Below are 19018 nucleotides of genomic sequence, written 5' to 3'. Positions count from 1 at the left end.
ACCCGAGTGAGTCTGGTACCCAGGGTACAATGTTTAAAAATCTATGTTTACTGTATTTACTGAACACTGAGTTGAAAGAGAAGTCACAAGCTAGACAGAAATCTGCTATTTACTGAACCAACATTTTCATAGAAAACTGAGTCAAAATTAAAATAACGTCCATACATTTAATGTTAATAAGGAACATTGATTTTGAAATGGATTTTTTAAGGAAATTACATTACACTAACGGAATGGTTGTGGAAACTACTGTTTACTCAGCAAGAATAATATTACTCAAAACAAAATTAACAGTAGCAACAGATATTGAGTGTATCTCTACTAATTGAAACAACAGGGATTTATTTATCGCATCTTTTTTATTAAAAGTCACCAGCTTTGCAAAGGCTCTTTAATAGTTTTGATATTTCGGATCAAAAAATTGCCAAATTCAATCTAGATGATAACCAAGGTTTAATGAAAAAGGTCCAGGTATCTTGTTGGAAGTTCGTCATTGACTTTTCGAAGGGAAATTAACTGTGATGGCAAGCTATTATTCCACAAAAGAGAAGGGCCTATTACGTTAAACAATATAAGGTCACTGGGGCTTGTGGGCAACTGCCCCCTAGATGATATTTTAAAAAAGCCTTGGCTGATATAGATTTACCGTTGATTTTTCTTAAACCCATTTTATGATATCTGTAGCAGCTGCCCCACAACCCATACCCTAGAGTCTTAGTTATAAGAATTCAGTCTGTCTGTCGTTAGGTTGTAAGCAGCAAAATTTTCATGAATCAAGGAGTTGCAATGACCATGCTCATGTCTCTAATTTTATCCATCAATTTGGGAGCTGCTACTATTGGTTTATTCAATTTGCTCCTCTCACTAGGATTGTCTATTTTAAGTGATTTCTCTCTCGTTTGGCGCCTACTTCGTTTGATTTTAAAAAGTTTATTGTAAGTTATCGATGCATCGTTTGAAGCACTTCTTTTCCGCCGACTGTTTGCTTTCAAAGTCATTCTTGCACTGCGTTTTTGTAATGAAGGTTTCAGCCCTTGTTGTTCTGCTGTTTCAGGTCCAGATGCCATATCTCTCAAGGCAGCAACAAGGTTAGTGCTGACCTTTTCAGAGTTCGTTACAATGTTAGGTGACAACTGTGACATCATAGCGGCATTCAGGACGTCAGCAGTTTTTGCCATCTCTAGAGCTTTGGCTTTCTTTTCGACTGGAGATGCTATATCCTCCTTTTTCGTACCAGGCAAAGGCAGAACAGCTGGAACATCACTGCCATGCGATAACAGAATAGCGTGTCCCTTATTGTCTCCTGTAAGCAACGCCTTCGCAGCGTTTATCACATTTACAACATTCTGACTAGTGCTTGTTACAATTGTGGCCTTCTTCTCAGTATCAGATCCTTCATTTGCAACTTGGCCCTTGGCTGGCACTTCAGCAGGCCGCCCTGTAATTGTGCCAAGAATATAGCTCTTTGCGGTATCAATTGCTTTCTGTGTTTGCTCTTGAATACTCTGGGCAGCTGCTTCTTTTGCTGTCTGTCCAGTCATAAAAGATTTGATAGCGTCTGGGACATCACCGTTCTTGCTGATCTTATCCCTGGTACCAAAGCTGTTTGAGCGCCACTTTGCCAAAATCATATCAGCAGCTTCTTTCTACAAATAGCAAATGGAAGTAGTAATGAGAATCAAAAAGATAATTTTGTTCGGAAACTGTGGTGAAATATATCATAAGTAGGTTAGTTATAGATGCTTTCAAGAGCAGTAAGTATAGTCTATACTTGACAATACTTTTTTCACTTAAATTAGTAAGGTTTTGACTACAAACCCAGCCGATCAATCGATACTTTCTTAGACTTTATCAATTAAAAGTCAAAGACAAAAAGACATGGTTTACCTCTTTGCTCGAGGGGACATAATTACGCACTCTCTCCAGAGCATACTTGTACGCTTCCTTGGTGAGGTATGGTCCATTCTTTGAAATGGCATCACGTAGCATTGCATCTGCAAAAAACAGGCATAGCATCTTAAATACAAGCATAAGTTATTCGAACTTCTGCAATGCAACCTACTTTCATTTGTCAATTCATTATTTCAAAGTCAAAAATCACATCACAAAACTGTTTATTTCAGTGCTATAAAACGATCCATGTTTAGTAAAGTAAGGTGAGTTATTACATGAGGTAGGGAAAGTAAGGGTTTTAGCCGTATTAGTCAATCAGGGATTTGACGTTCCTGCTTCAAATAGCGACAAATTTTATTTTCATATAAATCTAAATCGAATATTCTATTTGCTATTTGTAGAAAGAAGCTGCTGATATGATTAGACAAAAGGAAAGTTATTACATGAAAATCCTTAGTTTTAAGTAACATCTTGTCAATATTGGTAGGGGCTCTGACGATGGGGACGCTGGGAGTGGGGCATGCATCAGAGTGTACATGTTTCCATATATATGTGACCCAAGTGATCAATAATTAGAGTTATGCCTGGGCACGATAAACTACTTCACAATAGAGAAACCATAGCTATAAAGCCAAGAAGCTTTTGAATAGAACTCTCAATTTAATAGAACAGGCAAAGTTTTAGCTATGAAATACCAACGGTGGATATTTAAGAGAGAAATGATCTAGACTCCAGTGAATGGACTAAAAAGAAACAGAAATCCCTGATTGGCTAATACGACTAAAACCCTTCCAGATACTGAACAGTCATAATTGTAATCTGTACGGGGCAGGTACTCGACGTATGCCCGCTGAATTTGCTTAATAAAGATTCAGGAAAATAATCTTGAATAGAAGTCAATACTTACTTCCATGCAAGGAGTTGAACTCTGCATCAGCCCTTTTGCATTTTCTCATCTGCTTCAGGTAATCACGAAGTGTCAACTCAGCATTGGTGTATGACTTTACAAGATTGACGCACCTCGAAGGGACAGTTTTTGGAATTTTGAGCTCTGAAATTAAAGTACACAAATCAAAAGAGAAAATTAGAAGGAATAGCATTCGTACTTGTCCAAAATAATAATTTCCTCAACTCTGTTACCAGCTTTCAATAGCTAAATGGCTGTTTGTAATTCTCAAGTACTACCGTACCTGCTTTCTTTCTTATGTTAGATGGCACCTCACCAGTATCAGACGCAATGGTAGCTGAAACAGGGTCTTTTGCACTATCAGTAGCTTCAACATTTGAGCTGGTTGTAGAATTAGATGCAGGTGCTGCATTAATGGGTTGTGCAGCTGCCATCTGATTCTTTGGAGAAGAAATGCTTTCTAAAAATAAATCCAAAACAGGTGATTTGGAAGGTATCAAAATGAAAGCTAGAATAGAAGGGGTCAAGAAAAGCTACGATAACTGTTGAACAAAATATTCTCATTTGGAATTTAACATGGAGTGTGCTGTTTCAAGCAAGAAAGTGGTATGCTTCAGACTTACAAGAAAATTGGTTTCTATGATTGGAATAAACATTACTTTGATCGATCAAAACCACAAATAGACTCGTCAGCCGCCTTAAGATAAAAGTGACGTCACTATCCCAGTCTAGAACCCAGTGCTTTTGGTGCTTTATTCACCCTTAAAACTCTTAAAATGAAGAACACCATTCGCTTAGTGATTCTATTTGGAGATGGGAGGTGATCCTTACGAGCTACTTTTGCAATAGAATATCCAGGAAGATACATTGGCTATGTAATATCTTCTGTATCGAGACATCTAATAACAATTACCTCAAAACACGTGCTAAGAGTTTTTCCTGCCTTCAAAGCATATACAAAAAGCCACCAAACGAGGAACACCTTCAACAACGGACAGCTACCCTGGTTTTACTGGTGCGAACGAAATAAATGTTTCAATGCGGCTTATTTCAATAAATTCAGATTGGGTTAATGGTACACTTACCAGTTTCAGTCGATGCCTGGTCAATTCTTGCTATATCAGCTTGATTTTTAACTGTATTATTTAACAAATCAGTTGACAATTTCATTGGCAAATTATCTCTCTTTACAGCTGGCATCTGTCCCGTTGCGTATGCCTGGGCAATGCTCATTTGCACCATATTTGCTTGTGCCATTCCTGCAGGGGCCATATTATTAATACCATTACTTCCCCACCCAGGAATCTGTGCCACTTTTTGCACCTTGTTACCATCTTTGGTCCAGTTGAAGGTAGGATAGTCAATTTTCGGCTTATTAGCTTCATTGTCAACAGTCGGCCTTTTTGCATTGCTTTTTTTGGTGTTTTGTTTATGATGGTGGTGGTGATGATGGTGATGATGATGCGCAGGTTTTGAAGGCTTCTTCGACTTCTTGTCTGCTGTTTTCTTTGATTTTTTGTCGTCAACTTTTTTTGACATTTCTGTTTTTAATGTCTTGTTCTCTTTTGCTTTTGTTGCCTTTTTGCCTTCTTTTTCAGCTTCTTGCTTCGACTGATCTGATTTATTCAACAAAAGTAAACAAAAATTTTATTGACTAACACAGGCGCTGCGAATCGTTTACTGCATGTTGAAACTCAGTGTTTCATGTTCTTCTTAGATTATATAAATGATTCTGGATTTTCAAGGTGTTATACAGTTGATGAAAAATTGCGTCACCTACACAAACCTTCCACCAATCTTCTTGTAAATTGCTACTCTGTACAATTGGGTAGATTCATGTAACATTCATATAAATTCATATAACAGAGACACAATCTCGCCTAAGAAAATACCTAGCTAACTGATTCTAAAGACAGATTTCTGAGGTTTCTATTGAAGATTAACTGTGTATATTTCTTAAAGATGATCCTGACTTAACACTATTATTTTTTTACAACGGCGTTTCAGGCATAAAGAAGGAAGCATAAAAAGTACCTGCAGATGTTGTCTTTTTTCCTGCTTTATTGGCACCCTTTTTTGTAACTTTCGACTTTTTCACCGTTTCTGCTATCTTGTTTTTATCCTTTTCAACATGTATTTTGCTTTTAACCTTAGAAGGCTTATTGGCATTTTCATCCTCCTTCGTATCCGTTGTCTCACTCCCGGATATCTCGTCATCATCTTCGCCACTGCCCTCAACATCGGTCTCCACGGCAGATTTCGTTTGTTTTGCGTCCGATGCTTTCGTAGCAGCCGGTAACGAACTCTGCGCCACCGCAGTTCCAGGCAATGATGTCTCCTTGAAGCTCCTGTTCATCATGTCAGCCTCGTCATCTTCTCCCGATGATTCGTCATCTTTAGCGTCATCCGTTTGTTTTGTTACTGTGAAATACATAGTATAATTGAGACAAGAATGACATGAATCAGAAAGGTTTATTTTAGTTTAAAAGTAATTGCTTTGAAGATAGAAGATTGGTAAGTTTTCGAGGTCATTTTTCAGTCAGTCTTTGGATTCCTTGCTTTAAGTTTTTTACATTGCCATATGTGTTCTTAATATTCATCTCATGAAAATAGGATATTAGTCTAGGACATTAGCGTAAGCAAAGAGATTTGTCGAGGGCTGGAAGTGTGTTAGTATGTCATAAATATCAAACACCTGAATAAACATCTTCAAATCAGATTTCAATATTTCAATAATTTGGTGTGAGCAGTTTTTGAGGTACTGTCATAAGGACGATATTCTCACACGAAAAATATCCCTAGATCTTGCATTAGAAGTCTACAATATAGATGGAAACAACACGTGCAAGACACCTTGATATGAGAAGGTCTTCATTTTACAGAATCTATAGGAGAAACAATTTTATATAGAAGTTATATATTATTTTAGAAACCATGTCAAACAACGTCAGAACAACAAAGCATTTCAACATAGCAACATCTAGGAAAAAGCTTTACTTTAAAGATATGTTTATTAAGAATATTTCAAAAGCCCTAAAGCAACAGAAGAAGAAGGTATGATTTGGCTAAATATCGTACCAAAATATCGGCTAAAATGTCTTTAAGTTTATCGTTTTTGGGAAAATTGTAGGTTTTATACGTCTGTTCAATGCTGCCGAAAGTTTTAGATGTCATAAATAAAAAGGTTGAAAAACTTTGACAAAATATGTTGATATTTTGACAAGAAAATTTCGGGGGACAGCGACAGCAATCTATTTAAAACCGAAAAACAATAAATGGCGCTGATTAAATATGCCAAGCACCGTTTTGGAAGTTTGGATGCGTGATACTAGAATATTTCAAAGCATTCCGGAAAAAATTATATGATGAGGAAAGATGTGGCTAAGGGAGCCTGCTAGGTTAGCGTATTCAATGGTCTGAAAAACAGCAGAAATATCTTACTTGACAAATCTTTGCTTTCTATGCTAAGATTGTCTAGTTGTCGTCCTTACTTTTACCCAAACGTACGATCGATGGGTTTTTGAAAGCAAATGAGTCATTCATGTTTTTGCTTGATGTCTGCTGTTTCGGCAATATTTTAGTGAAACTTGCAGGAGTAGTCAGTGTGGAGTCTATAGACGAACAAGCAATGCAAATGTTGGGTTCCTCTGACGACAGAACGAGATATGGACGATTTAGGCTCTTCCCAATTGGAATGATTTCGCATAAACTAACCAGATACTTTTGGCTTCTGTGTTAAAGGAAGGATGGTTTAGTCGTAGACACTTGAAAGACAAGGTTGACAAGGTAGAGGAAATAGGTAATTTATAACCGGAATCATTTTACTTGGAGAATATATTTCGACTTACGAATTACTAAAGGCGAAGATACATGCCATTCTTGCATTTTGCCGATTTTGCATAAGTTAGTGACCAAAAATGTAAATAAAAGATAAAGTAACCATTTGAAATAACGAAAACTAACCTTCTTTTTGCGGCTTTGCAGCTTTTACTTTGTTTTTCTTCTTTGCATCTACCAGCGCCAGGCAAAGAAGTGCAAAAAGTAAGAAAGTTAAAATCTTCATTGTTTAGTTGGATAGGTCGACAGCATCATAAAATTGTATCCTTAAGAATGATTAACGAGATACAAATCTAATTAAGGTTGGATTACCATTTAGGTAGGCCTATGACATTACATCATAATAGCCAAGATCAAAGCCATGAATTTGCACGTCAATGAAGATCATCGGAACTCAATGGTCAATTCAACAGGTGTTTACTTTAAACAACCCGACAGGTCGATGCTGCTTCAATACAGGCATTTAGTTAGTTAGCCTTAGACCCACACACCAGGTCCGCTGGAAACGTAGAGGCAGAGTGTTGCAGGGGGGAGGGGCTTCAGCCACTAGAAATTTCCGAACAATGCTCAATTTTCTCCTGTGGAGCAGGTGCAATGGGAAACAAAAGATATATCGCTCCTTGCTCTCTGAGTTGTATCAAGGGTGTTGTGACTACTTTGCAATTTTTAAACCCCCAACTTTGCCAATTTTAGGGTAGTTATTCTGAGGCAGTTCATGGTAAATCGTCCTGCAGAACAACGACGCTTGTCTGGAAATCTATTAGTTTCGAGCAAAAAGCATTTGAGACATTACTTTTTTTCCAGTTTTGATTCAATTTAGGGTCCATCAGCTTCACAGAGACGAAAAACCTACCACTTTCTATTGCAAGCAGCAGATCATCTTTCCTAATGAAAATTAACTGATATCATTCTTCCTTGGGGTACAAGTGAAAGGGTGGGCGATCATATCCCAGCATCCCTTGCCACTCCGCTCCAGAACCATTCTTAACACAGTTGTAAAGGGGGTTGGCTGGCTGATGATAATAATAATGATGATGCCAAAGCTTTCCCGCTAAAATCATGATTGTGTTGCAATAAAGTCAAAGCTACGCATAGATTGACTTTGACGCCATATGGAAAACCCTGACGAAGACTGTTTTAGGGAGTATTCGATAGAAAACTGCAAATTCATCAATATGACTAAGTTTCACGTCAAAATATTATGTAGTCGTTATATCTTGGTGAAAGATGTCAGGACTGCGCAGTTCATTATGCTGTTGCCTCTATTATTTCTATGGATACCATTTTTGAGTATTGAAAGTATTTTGGGTTATGCATCCTGCTAAAAAATCCGAATCTGAATTAGAATCATCCTTGGGGAAAGGTTTGCATAGGTTTAGGCCACAATATGTTAGACTCGAATGCACACCATGGAATCAGGCTTATCTTATACCTAAAGGCAATGAAAATGAAATATCTCGTTACTTTTTCTCTTTCCGTTCTTTTTAAGCTTGCTTTTAACATTTAAAGCTCAAGTGTACATGTCCTAAAACAGATTACATAAAATTTACTTATAAGATGCTCATTTTATCAGCTTCTCGAAAAGGCATGTTTTTGAACTTCACTACCTTTCTGTTTAATCATAACTGTCCAAGAGATTTTGTTCTAGCTCTGCTCTGAAATGCAAAGACAGGCAAGGTCTTAGGTTTATTTCAATTGCAAGCTGCTCAACGGGCACTCGCACAAACAAATCCAAGATTCGAAAAACATACATTGATAACGAGGCAAACAAAAGATGACTCAACAGACATCAAGTAAACACTGATAATGACGACTGCTCCAAAACGCCTAGTCACGCCGTGCTCACAAATCTCCACTCTGTTTGTAGGAAAGAACAATTGAACACCAGTTACTTGGCTGTCACATTAAACAATTCTGAATGAGTGTAATAATTTCTGCCCTCCTTTATGTTTTCGATATAATTCTTTTAACAATAGCAACAGTGAGGTCAGACAGCAACGTTTATCAGTTCTGGCTAGGCCAAGCCGCGTTTGCTAAATCCATGCTTGAACATAAAATTTGAAAAAAAAGTTTAGAGCAGCGCAATAAAAATAATGGAGGATAGCAGTAAAGAAAACATTTGCGATATATGAAATAATATCTATTGGAAGCAGAGAACAATTTGGTTAATTTGGAGTCACGATAATACTGAAGGTGGACGCTGAGATCATGATTTTCGCAAGGAATCTTATCTTGTTGGCTATTAATATATGTTACAGCACAGGTTACACTGAAACCAAATTACCTGGCAACAGTATCCATGCTCCTTCAAGGGAGGGTAAGTATAGTTAAATCTAGTTTTGATATCAAAGCTATAAATTTAGCCTTTCTGAATACACATGCACTTTTTCAGATATAATTATAGATGAGAACTACAAAAGGGAAATCAGACAGAGACAACCTTCTAAAAATCGTAAGCAAGCCTATTTTATGGAGAATTTTCGAATGTTGGTCAGCATATTTATGCAGTTATTGTAGGGCATCATCGAATATCCATATTTTAACAAATCTTGATAGAAGCAGACAAATCTGTTATGCCTTATATTGTATCATCGTCTGCTTTTCAACCAACCCAACTCTTCGCAAGGAAATATCTTTAGGTTCACTAATAAAGGACCGAAATCATATTTCTTTATGTATCATTGTTTAGGCATTATTTTAATACTCTCTCCCGTCGTTTTATGCTAAGTAACTCACTGCAACTATAATTTGCAGATAGTGCAATGAAGACTCAGGGATTCATTATCGAATGTAACATGCTAGAACAATTTCACAAAGAAAAACAAATTTCTGAAAGAGAATACGACAAACGGTTGAAGGCCTGCAAAGAAACTAGTAAGTTTATCATAAGTATTTACACTAACACCTAACCAATCACTAATCATTAACCAATCATTGCGCATCAGTCAATCATTGAGTATTCATTAACCATTGGCTATTAACTATTCAACGCCCTGACAAATCGATGCAGAATATGCACTTAGTGTTCATATTGCTTTGATGCAGTTAAATTCTGAAAAATTAGATGTCGAGATATTTAGATGTAGAGAAGACAGCACCCCTAGTCCTGACTATAAGCAAGATTTACGAATTGCTTCTGTTTTGCCAGGATTGGTGGGATCTCTCCCTGCGGTGAAGATCCCCTCTCTGTTAACATTAACTTCACTGAGAAGATTATTCACTATCATTACTTTTCAAGCGTCAAAGTATGATTTTCAATCAATGCTAAAACCTTTGTATATTTACAGATACACAGTTTCAAACAAGTCACAACGTTTAAACAACATCTAATACCAATTTCTGGTCGTTTATACTCAAGGGTTTACTAACAGGTGGTCAACGAAAACAATGTATTGGCAAACAAACCTAGTGTAGCTACTTTCTGTATTATTCATTTTCATTCAATGACCTTAATCTCCTTCCGATACAAAGGCCCTAGACGCACAGAACAAGATTTCAGGAAGAACTTCTGACACACTAAATCTCTATTGTTCGTTCGTAGAGAAAAGGTATTAAGCTTGTTAGTAAACAAATGCTGATTTTCCAGTGCGGCCACCCAAATTGCCATTGAACCCTAGAGCAGGACGAGCTCTGGAAAACGGAAGTAATTAGCAATTACCGCATTTTTCTGGTGCCACAGAATACTCAAAGTCAAATCGTTCTTTGTTTTAAACCACATTACATTAGCCTAACAGCAAACAACCACTTCACACACGAACTGCAGCGCGCTCGAAATTCCAAGCGGAAATCGGATTACCTTTGTCAAACTTGAAAAAGTATTCTCGATTTTCCACTTTGACAAAGATAATAAATTTTATGTCAGAAATCAGTGCGTCTAGGGCCAAAGAAGGGATCGTGGATTGAAAGCTATAGCATTGCAAGACATCAGGTATCAACTGTATAATCTTGATTTTGGGAGTGCCAACTTTTCTGTTCTATATTTCTTAGGCTAATACTTCGTCTACTATTTTAAAGCATTTCTACTAATTAGGTGACACTTAAGATCAAAATGATTCGAATTACACACAATACGTTGTGCGCATTGTATACTAAAACGGTTCCAGTCGGTGTCCGGTTCCATTAATGTCCGGTCTTTTAGGTATCTGCTAAATAAAGGTTTGACTGCACCTTGTATATCTCCACTAATCACTAAAATAATTCTTACTGACTGACATAACCTATCTCAAAAATTTCAGTACTAACAGACACAAGAACAACAGAGACAGCGACAGATGACGACAAAGGGGGACTGAAAATATACTTCACCGAGGAAGAAGAAGATAGAAACGAAAAATACAAATTACTCAATGACCATCCAATAGGGCCAAATGAACAAGAACATGGTGGGCACTTGAAAAACCTTTTACTGACTTCTATAGACGACAAACAAATAAACAGCAGGCATGAGCTATATAAAAACCCTAAGACTCCCCAGATTAAGTTCAGGACAGAGCCGTCATCTTCGTTGAGAAGTGTCGCTTCGCCATTACTGGTTCAAAACTCTGTTAGAAATAGACTTCACGAAAAAGAGGCAAAACAGAGAAAACGTAAGCGAGGCATCAAAAGTAATTACTCGCGGCATGAGACTGGTCCCTACAGAGTCAAACGCTCAATGGTGAATGGAGCGACATGGTTCAAAAAATATCAGGCAATCTATAATAACATGCTGCAGAAACGGAGTAAATACCAACCGATACCGTATGCATTGCAACAACAGGCACCGCAACCGACCTATTACGCGCAACAACCAGTAAATACTGCTGACAGGGCTAACATACCAGCCATCCAATACGCTTACAATTATGTATACCCCTTGTACCACTTGCATTCGGATGATGCAGGCTATAAAACAAGACATAACATACCAAGTTACGACTTAAGAGCAAGCAGCACGCGAATGCCAATTCAAATGCACAATTCGATACCAGCAGTTTCGTATAGTAGCACCACTGCGGCAGAAACCAAAAACTTTCAAAACATTATGCCAGCTGTAGCGCAGACTGGCCAGACATCTACCAACGGTCAAAGTGTGTTTATAAAGAAAAACGATATCCAGAATATCAACTTGCTGTATAAAAACGTGAATGGCAAAAGAGTAGCTATTCCGCAGGATAAAATTCAAAGTAAACTAAATGAAGTAAGGAAGGTGATATATCCGGATAAGAAAATGAGAGATTTTTCTGCCTCCATCCAGGAACATGCTTTGGCACAGGAACACGAGCTTCACAGGATAGGCCTAAAAGATGACGCATCGTTTATGGAGGCCAAGCCGAATTACGACAGGAGCCCGTTGACATTACATGCAGTGCAATCATTACTCCCAAGGCCACAGGCAAGGAATCAAATTCCTTCAATGCAGAAAGACGCTACTCAGAAAGCCCCCGGCATACATAATTCACGGCTGGCGTTCTTGAAGGTCCCACCGACGTTTGAAGTATCCAGCAACAATGCCAGGGACTCACTCTTTAGCCGGGGGCAGCAACAGCGTTCTGAGATCGCGAGACCAGGCCCCCAAAATAACAGGATAAGTAGCAAAGACATAGCGTTAAGCTTTTACACCGAGCTGCAAAGGCCACAGATTTCATTCCCAAAAGATGCTTCAGACGAAAAGAAAGACGTTATTTACAGCACAGTGAACCCAAGCAGCGACATCGACTCTGATGACATCACAGCTGAAAACCTCGCAGCAATATTCAACGAGCTCGACGGCGAGATTGACCACGTTCTAAAGGCGGACACTGCGAAGGAGAGCGTTTCTAAGAAAGACGTAATTTCAGAGGTCAAAAGTGACGTAGAAAGACCCCAAGATCAAATTGAAATGACTGTCTATGATGCTTCAACCGACAAGCCAAAAAATAAAGGTGTACATTTCATAAAATCATTGGAAAATGAGACAAACTTTGAGCAGAAATTGGGGATATTTCCAGCCGAAACAGACGATACAAAAAGATCAATGACAAATTCTGAACTAAATCAAAAATTTAATCTTTCGCAGTTACATTATGGCCTGAGAAACGGAAATACGTTTGAATAAAAAAGTTGTGTTACCTCTGATATAAAGATGTTACTTATGGTTTACATCAGAGATGAAAGTTCGGAAACGCTTACCAGGCAAATGTTACGCTGGGTGACTTGGATCCTTGAAATATGGGATACTTTCCTGGAAGACATTGAAAACTGCGCCATGTTCTCAACTCACATTTGCTATAAAAGCTGGTTTATCTACTCAAGCAGAAACAGAAAATAAGATCCAGTCACCCAACCAGCAAACAAATAATCGATGAACAAATTCCTGACGCAAACCAAATGATAGACGCTGCATGCTTACAAGATTCTTAACCCAAAGCAAAAATTGAGCGAGAGGCCGAGGCTCCTAATGCTTCGACTTTACTGATGCGGGTGGCAAAAACACTAGCAGCTACCAAGAGCTGTTTAGAACTGTATATAATGCTGCAAAAACTAGAATGTAGCTGCAAAACGCTTTTTTGAAACTGTAAATAATTTGAATTTTTGAGAAGCAATATTTACGTTGCTTATTAGATTCTATTCTGGAGTTGTTCTGTGAGTCATAGTTGAGTTTGGCGGCCTTAAGGATGAGCAGCATTACATGAAGATTTCCTTTCACTGTACAAGGGCATGCTGGATGCAGCTGGCACGAATCATCCTAAATAAGCTCATCAATATAATGCTGAAATATTTAAGGCTGTAAGCTTTTATTTAGTTTATTCAATAGAATCTTTTGGTGGTACAAAAATTAAAAATGACTTTGAAAAAATCAAACATTTGAGTATACTAAAGCTTTTTGTCTGAAAATCTTTAGAGTATAACACGTCAGAGCAAAGATCGAAAACTCTACTCTAGGAAATATATATACCCAGTTGTGGATCGAAATTGGCCAATAAGAAACCCGAGCAAATGACTGTTGACGTTGCTTAATCAGTGCCACTTGCCTTTTGAGATTGGAAATGTTACCAGTGGAGTCCTAAGGTGAAAACGAACTCCTTCTGTCTACACAATAGCGGTTTTTTCGTACTTATGTAGATACTAGATAGGTTCCAAAACTGCTAGATGGAACGATGATCGGGCTTTACCAATAATCCGAAACATCGCACAATCTGGGTTTTCCAGTAAATGCCGCCGATAGCAGAATCGCCTGTTTTAGTTGTAGTTTTAGATATGCAAGACCGAGGTGGTGCAGGCTGTTTTATTATATCCTTCTATCTTTGGGTAGTGCGTTCTACGTAGCCGGAATCACACTAGCACGTAAAATCATAGATAAGGGAACTCTCTTGGGTGGTAGGAATGCGATCCTTTCGAATGGAAAGAAGGGTCTTTTTTGTGCTGTAAAGAAACAATTTGTAATGGCCTGTTTTATATAACTTTCAAAACGCAAGAAACTGTTACCGATCCAGGGTAGTTTTAGATAGACCGGGCACTTTTGAGGACCAAATTTTACATCAGCCGAGAAATTTGCTTGAAGCAAAATTCCTTAAATATATTGGCCATACGATGCTCATTTTTAACAGCTTACAAATCTGGATATGCAGGTATTTCCAATGAAATATGCCGTTAAGAAGACAGGGGCGAAGCCAAAAATTTTTGCCGAGTGCTTTATGTGCTTTATGCCGAGAAAAAAGGGCGTGTCTCACTTTTGAAGTGTGTGGTCAAAAGATAAATACTCTTAATAGTTAATACCTTACAATTGACAGAATAGTTAATAACTTTCAATTGTTGAAAAAGGTTCCAGGGTGAATACAAAAATAGCTTCCTTTGCCCGGCAAAAAATCCTTAATGTGCCGACAGACAAATTGTTGGGGAGGCACCGCACCCCCATACCCCTCTTTGGCAACGCCACTGCAAGAAGAGCAACAGGTTATGGTACAAAAAGGCTGTTTCTGAAATCTCACCTAGAAATGACAAATAATTGTTAATAATATTTGATTATCCAAAATTAAATGATACAGTGCTTTTTCTTTTACATGAGGATTGCAATAAAATGAATATAATAAATCTGATCATTTTTGAGTGTCTAAAAGTTTTAAGATCGACTCACGGTCCCTTAAAGCTTTCCAAGCAACGTCTCTTTCTTTTTTGGTCAAACTCCTTTTCTTCTGCTTGGCAGCCATGACTTTTCTGAAAGAGTCCATAACTTCAGCATCAATAACTTTGGCTTTTTGTTTCAACTCTTGCTTTTGCATTTCCTTCTTTGCCTTATCTAACAAGGAGATAGCTGCTCTCTTGTTTTTCTGCATCAATGCCTTCAATTCATTTTGATGCCTCCGTAACTCAATCAAAACCTAAAATGAGACATTTTTGCAGTGAAACTTAAGAATGCTTAGAAATAACAGGTTTTAACGGATTTAAACTTTGTCAAAAGAATACTAAATACACAAAATGGCACTAAATAAAAAAATATTAATGAATTAATTCGTTCATTCCTTCGTTCATTCATTCGTTTATCCACAGATTTTTTCAATGCTTACTCGTTCATTGTTATACATAAAGATCGATAGATAAGGCAAAATTATCAATAAAATCAATAGCAAGCAAAATTAAACCAAACATTTTTATGCCAGCTCCACCAAAAAGTCTTACTTATTAGGACTTAAAGGGTTACAATGATTTGGGCGTATTCTTATTTTGAAGTCTTTTTGAACCACTGCTCTAATTGGTGGCAGTAAGTTAAGACTGTAATAAGAAATTTGTTAAGGGTTAGGTAGGGCAGTTACCATTATTATACAACAGTTTTGTTGACTTGATAGTATGATAGTATGATAGTATGCAAATAAGGGTATGTTCTGACTACAAAGATTTGATTTTTAAAAAATCCATCATAAGAGAAAGTGGAGTTTTTTGGCCACATGGACATGAAATATGAACAAAAGTCTGATGAATCTCAGATTTGACTTCAGCAAAGATCTTGGACTTGAAGAAGGTAGGAAAATTCAATGGTTGTTGAAAATCAGTCAGACTTGGGGATATTCATAATCAATTGGTGTGGTACAATTTAACAGGATCTTAAATTTGCATTTGTTTTATTTTGTATTTGCAGTTTCCTTTAAAATTTGAATTATAATTCTAATTACAAATGGTAAACCATTTGATATGTACTGGACTTTAAGACAAGCAGAAGTAGGATGAACAACACTCAATAAAGCTATATTATGATCAGTGACCATGAAGAGAGGTATAAATTGCTGTGTTATCATTTAAATCTATATGTTTATCAGCAATGTCAGGAAAAGCTTTTGAGTGAGCAATAAAAAAGCAAATACCTCATCATCAAAATCAACATCTTCTTCATCACTGTGTGATTCAATCAATCCAAGATTCACCAACTCATCTTTTATGGCATTTTCTAAAGCTTTAGCATGTGGTATTGTAAACACTTTCATTGGATTAGCTATAGCAACAGTGCCTCCATCATTCCCACTAGATTTAGAAGAATCAGAAATGTCATTTTCATCGATAGGTGCCAGGATATTCTCATCAACAAGGGCAGATATCAATCTTTGAGTCAAAGCCCCAAAAGGACATGTTTCATCATCATTGTTCAAATTGTTAGCGTCTACATGCTTTGCTTTTTTCTCAATATCAATGTTTTCTTGATTTGATGTTAAAGTGCCTCTTCTTTTTTCTGTCTTGCTACCCTCCCATTGCTCTTCATTAAGATCTTCTTGGGCCCAAACCTGGGTATAATGCTTCCCAAGAGATGGAACTTTAAAAAACTCACTTTCCTCTGAAACTGAGTTACATATATCTTCAAGAACTTTCAAGTCATCAGATGTTATATCAGCACAGTAAGGTTCTACAGCTGCCCAAAACTTATTTGGCATATCAGCTGAGGGTTTGGGCTTTGAAACATAGACTTCAGGGTCAGGTTCTGCTTTTGGAACCTTATTTGAAATTTTTCCTTTCACTTTCCCTGACTTTGCTTCATCAATCCTTTGCTTCTTTGATGGCCTTTCATCAATGCTAGATTTTCCAGACTTTTTCCCAGTAGGAACATTTGTGAGAAGTTCTAATTCAAAGCCAGGTTTTCTGTCCTTTTTATCAGCCCATTCCCCTAGAATTTTCAGCTCTGATTCAAGTTGTCTATGACGTATATTAGCAGCACCAAGTAGTGTTTCTAAGTCAGTGAATATATCATCAAGTTCATTTGACTGTACTGTAGCAGTTACTGGTCTTGAAAGAATAGCAGAATATTTTGGACATCTCTTTGTGTGATCAAGGTGCTTAAAATCATGAAACTGAAGTGGCAAGTCTGTCATTTTCAATTCGCAGTACTGAAAAAGAGCAAAGAAAAATTCTAAAGAAGAATAATGAAAAGAAAACAGTCATGGCAACAATACAAAGATGTATGAATAAATCTTAATATGCTAGCTCACCAAACTTTCAAGTGTAAATCATTAAAAACAACAAGTGACATATTGCAGTTGATTATATTATCTAGCAAAACATTATCAACTGTAGTATCTAGATTTTCCAAATGATAGTGATCTTGGAGCAGAATTTTTTCAGGCAACTGAAGATACTATTTGAACCATTTATAGCTTGAGGAATTGAATATAGAAAACCTTAGAAACAAATGACTTTCAATAAATCTTGGCAGGGCAGGAGACCCCCAAAAACAAAAGTAGCTACAGTCCTGCTATCAGCGATGATTTTGTTGAAGATGAAGACATAAATGCCAACATACTGATAAGTTATATTAAACTACTGGCACAGATTGGATGGAAAGTGCTGCACTATTTTATGAGATCTCGGGTACACCAGAAGCTCTTTGTGCACTTGTGAGTGACAACATGAAATTATTCTGTGCACGATTTCGCAATCCTCAACCCAGGCTAGAAAAGTGGGCCATCACCGTGACAGCGAGGGGGGGGAGGAGAGGCTATGGGGGTTTTAGTTACATTTCAACATCCCATCTTAGCATTAAAATTCAGAGCAAGGGCGTTAACAAGAACAAAAACAGGGCGTGGCATTAGATAATTTTAGCCGGTGAAGTCTTTTGCTGTGGGGCCCATCTCGCCTAGCGGCGGCCCTGGTCCTTCAAATAAACGCCCAAACTTGTAAGAACCGAAAAAGCCGCCGGGCGCTTCTAATAGGCGAGAGGAAATACAGCAGTATGGTAAAGGCGGTTAATGATTGCTAATTAAAATCCAATCTTAAATTGCTGATGTATCCATTCTACCAAGATTTTGTCGCAACTTAGTTCTGCAATGGTAAATGCCTAGATTTTCAAAGACAGATAACAGCGAGTTAGGTGTCGTTGATGTCAAAAACAGAACAGGTGCAACCAATTGAGAAAGTATAATATGGTAAGCTTGTATAGTTGCGATCGCAATACAGTGTTGCAATATGAAACTTATCAGTCCTATCATTAATTTTCATTCAACAGAAGTCAAGCTGATCACCTTTATTGCTACAATCTCTTACCACAACCCAATGTTCATCACCACGAAAAAGAATCACTGTTCATCTTTGTTTGGATTCCATATTTTTACGACCTCATTTACATTCAGTCAATCTGATGTCGAGGCTTAGGTCCAAAAACGTTCTTTTAGTTTCTCAGGAATGTACTGAATTACAAATTTTCATTTTATCAGAAATATTAATATAGGGAAACTCAAGGCTATCTCTTGGCTTATATTTTATAGAATAAGCCATTTGCTCAGATACCACTTTCAGGTTTACAAATGCTGGAGTTTTTTGGCTTTAATACCCAGGTAATATTCAAAATAAGAAATCAAAAGTACCTCCAAAGAGAAAAATTTGTAAAAGTTGGAAAATGGCGCAAGCTATTACATTTTCAAAAACTACACCAACTTACAGGCCGATCTCTGTCCTACTCGTTGCTTGCAGTAAGTAGGGCAAGATTTATAGCCAAGAACATCATAATTATCTCAACTTTAATAAATATTGATCGGTCAGCGTGATTTATGAAATATCTCCGAATTGTTCCTTGCTTATCATTATTTCTAAATTTACTGAAAATAAAGTTAGAACAATGATCATTTATGACTGGGTCTGATACAAAAGCTGCAGCCTGTCCCGAAATTCCCGGAAACCGATTTCTGAATGACTTAGTGCTAAATTTGTTTGAATACTTAAACGGAAGATAAAAAAATTAAAAGATTTATCTTTGATTAAGGACAAAATTCACATTTAGGTAACACACCATGTGTTATGTCAATAACATACCTGATCAATTTAAAGCTAAAAAAACTTAACTTATTCTTGCATCTCCAAACAAAATTTTGAGAATAAGCATTAGGCAGCTTGCATTCCATCAAAATTATATGAAGCATGATGATTAAGAAATGTTTAGAATTGCAAACT

General features: G+C 37.2%; 3 protein-coding genes across 4 annotated transcripts; 1 reads left to right on the top strand and 2 right to left on the bottom strand.

Moving 5' to 3' along the window:
• Positions 1-108: 108 nt before the first annotated feature.
• On the bottom strand, positions 109-7014 carry LOC135696772 (uncharacterized). The gene is made up of 7 exons (XM_065216279.2): positions 6764-7014; positions 4835-5221; positions 3886-4416; positions 3084-3260; positions 2801-2944; positions 1888-1994; positions 109-1646 (listed from the first exon to the last, which is right to left on the bottom strand). Exons 1-7 carry the CDS (start codon positions 6861-6863, stop codon positions 774-776), a joined length of 2319 nt encoding a protein of 772 aa, XP_065072351.2. The 5' UTR covers positions 6864-7014; the 3' UTR covers positions 109-773.
• Positions 7015-7591: 577 nt separating this feature from the next.
• LOC135696773 (uncharacterized) lies at positions 7592-13381 on the top strand. Its single transcript, XM_065216280.2, has 3 exons — positions 7592-8954; positions 9392-9511; positions 10873-13381. Exons 1-3 carry the CDS (start codon positions 8846-8848, stop codon positions 12708-12710), a joined length of 2067 nt encoding a protein of 688 aa, XP_065072352.2. The 5' UTR covers positions 7592-8845; the 3' UTR covers positions 12711-13381.
• Positions 13382-14600: 1219 nt separating this feature from the next.
• On the bottom strand, positions 14601-18978 carry LOC135696774 (transcriptional adapter 3-B). 2 transcript variants are annotated; one of them, XM_065216282.2, is made up of 3 exons: positions 18116-18978; positions 15952-16962; positions 14601-14973 (listed from the first exon to the last, which is right to left on the bottom strand). In XM_065216282.2, exons 2-3 carry the CDS (start codon positions 16945-16947, stop codon positions 14692-14694), a joined length of 1278 nt encoding a protein of 425 aa, XP_065072354.2. In that variant the 5' UTR covers positions 16948-16962; positions 18116-18978; the 3' UTR covers positions 14601-14691. The 2 variants fall into 2 exon arrangements, with proteins under 2 accessions (XP_065072354.2, XP_065072353.2); XM_065216281.2 differs by having other exon boundaries at positions 18094-18200.
• Between the last annotated feature and the right edge of the window lie 40 nt (positions 18979-19018).

The sequence above is a fragment of the Rhopilema esculentum genome, chromosome 18 (assembly GCF_057945365.1).
Source record: "Rhopilema esculentum isolate cy_ngs chromosome 18, ASM5794536v1, whole genome shotgun sequence".
In the NCBI taxonomy this organism is placed as follows: domain Eukaryota; kingdom Metazoa; phylum Cnidaria; class Scyphozoa; order Rhizostomeae; family Rhizostomatidae; genus Rhopilema; species Rhopilema esculentum.
Note: the sequence above shows the minus strand (reverse complement) of the source record. Positions and strands in the feature narration are given on the sequence as shown.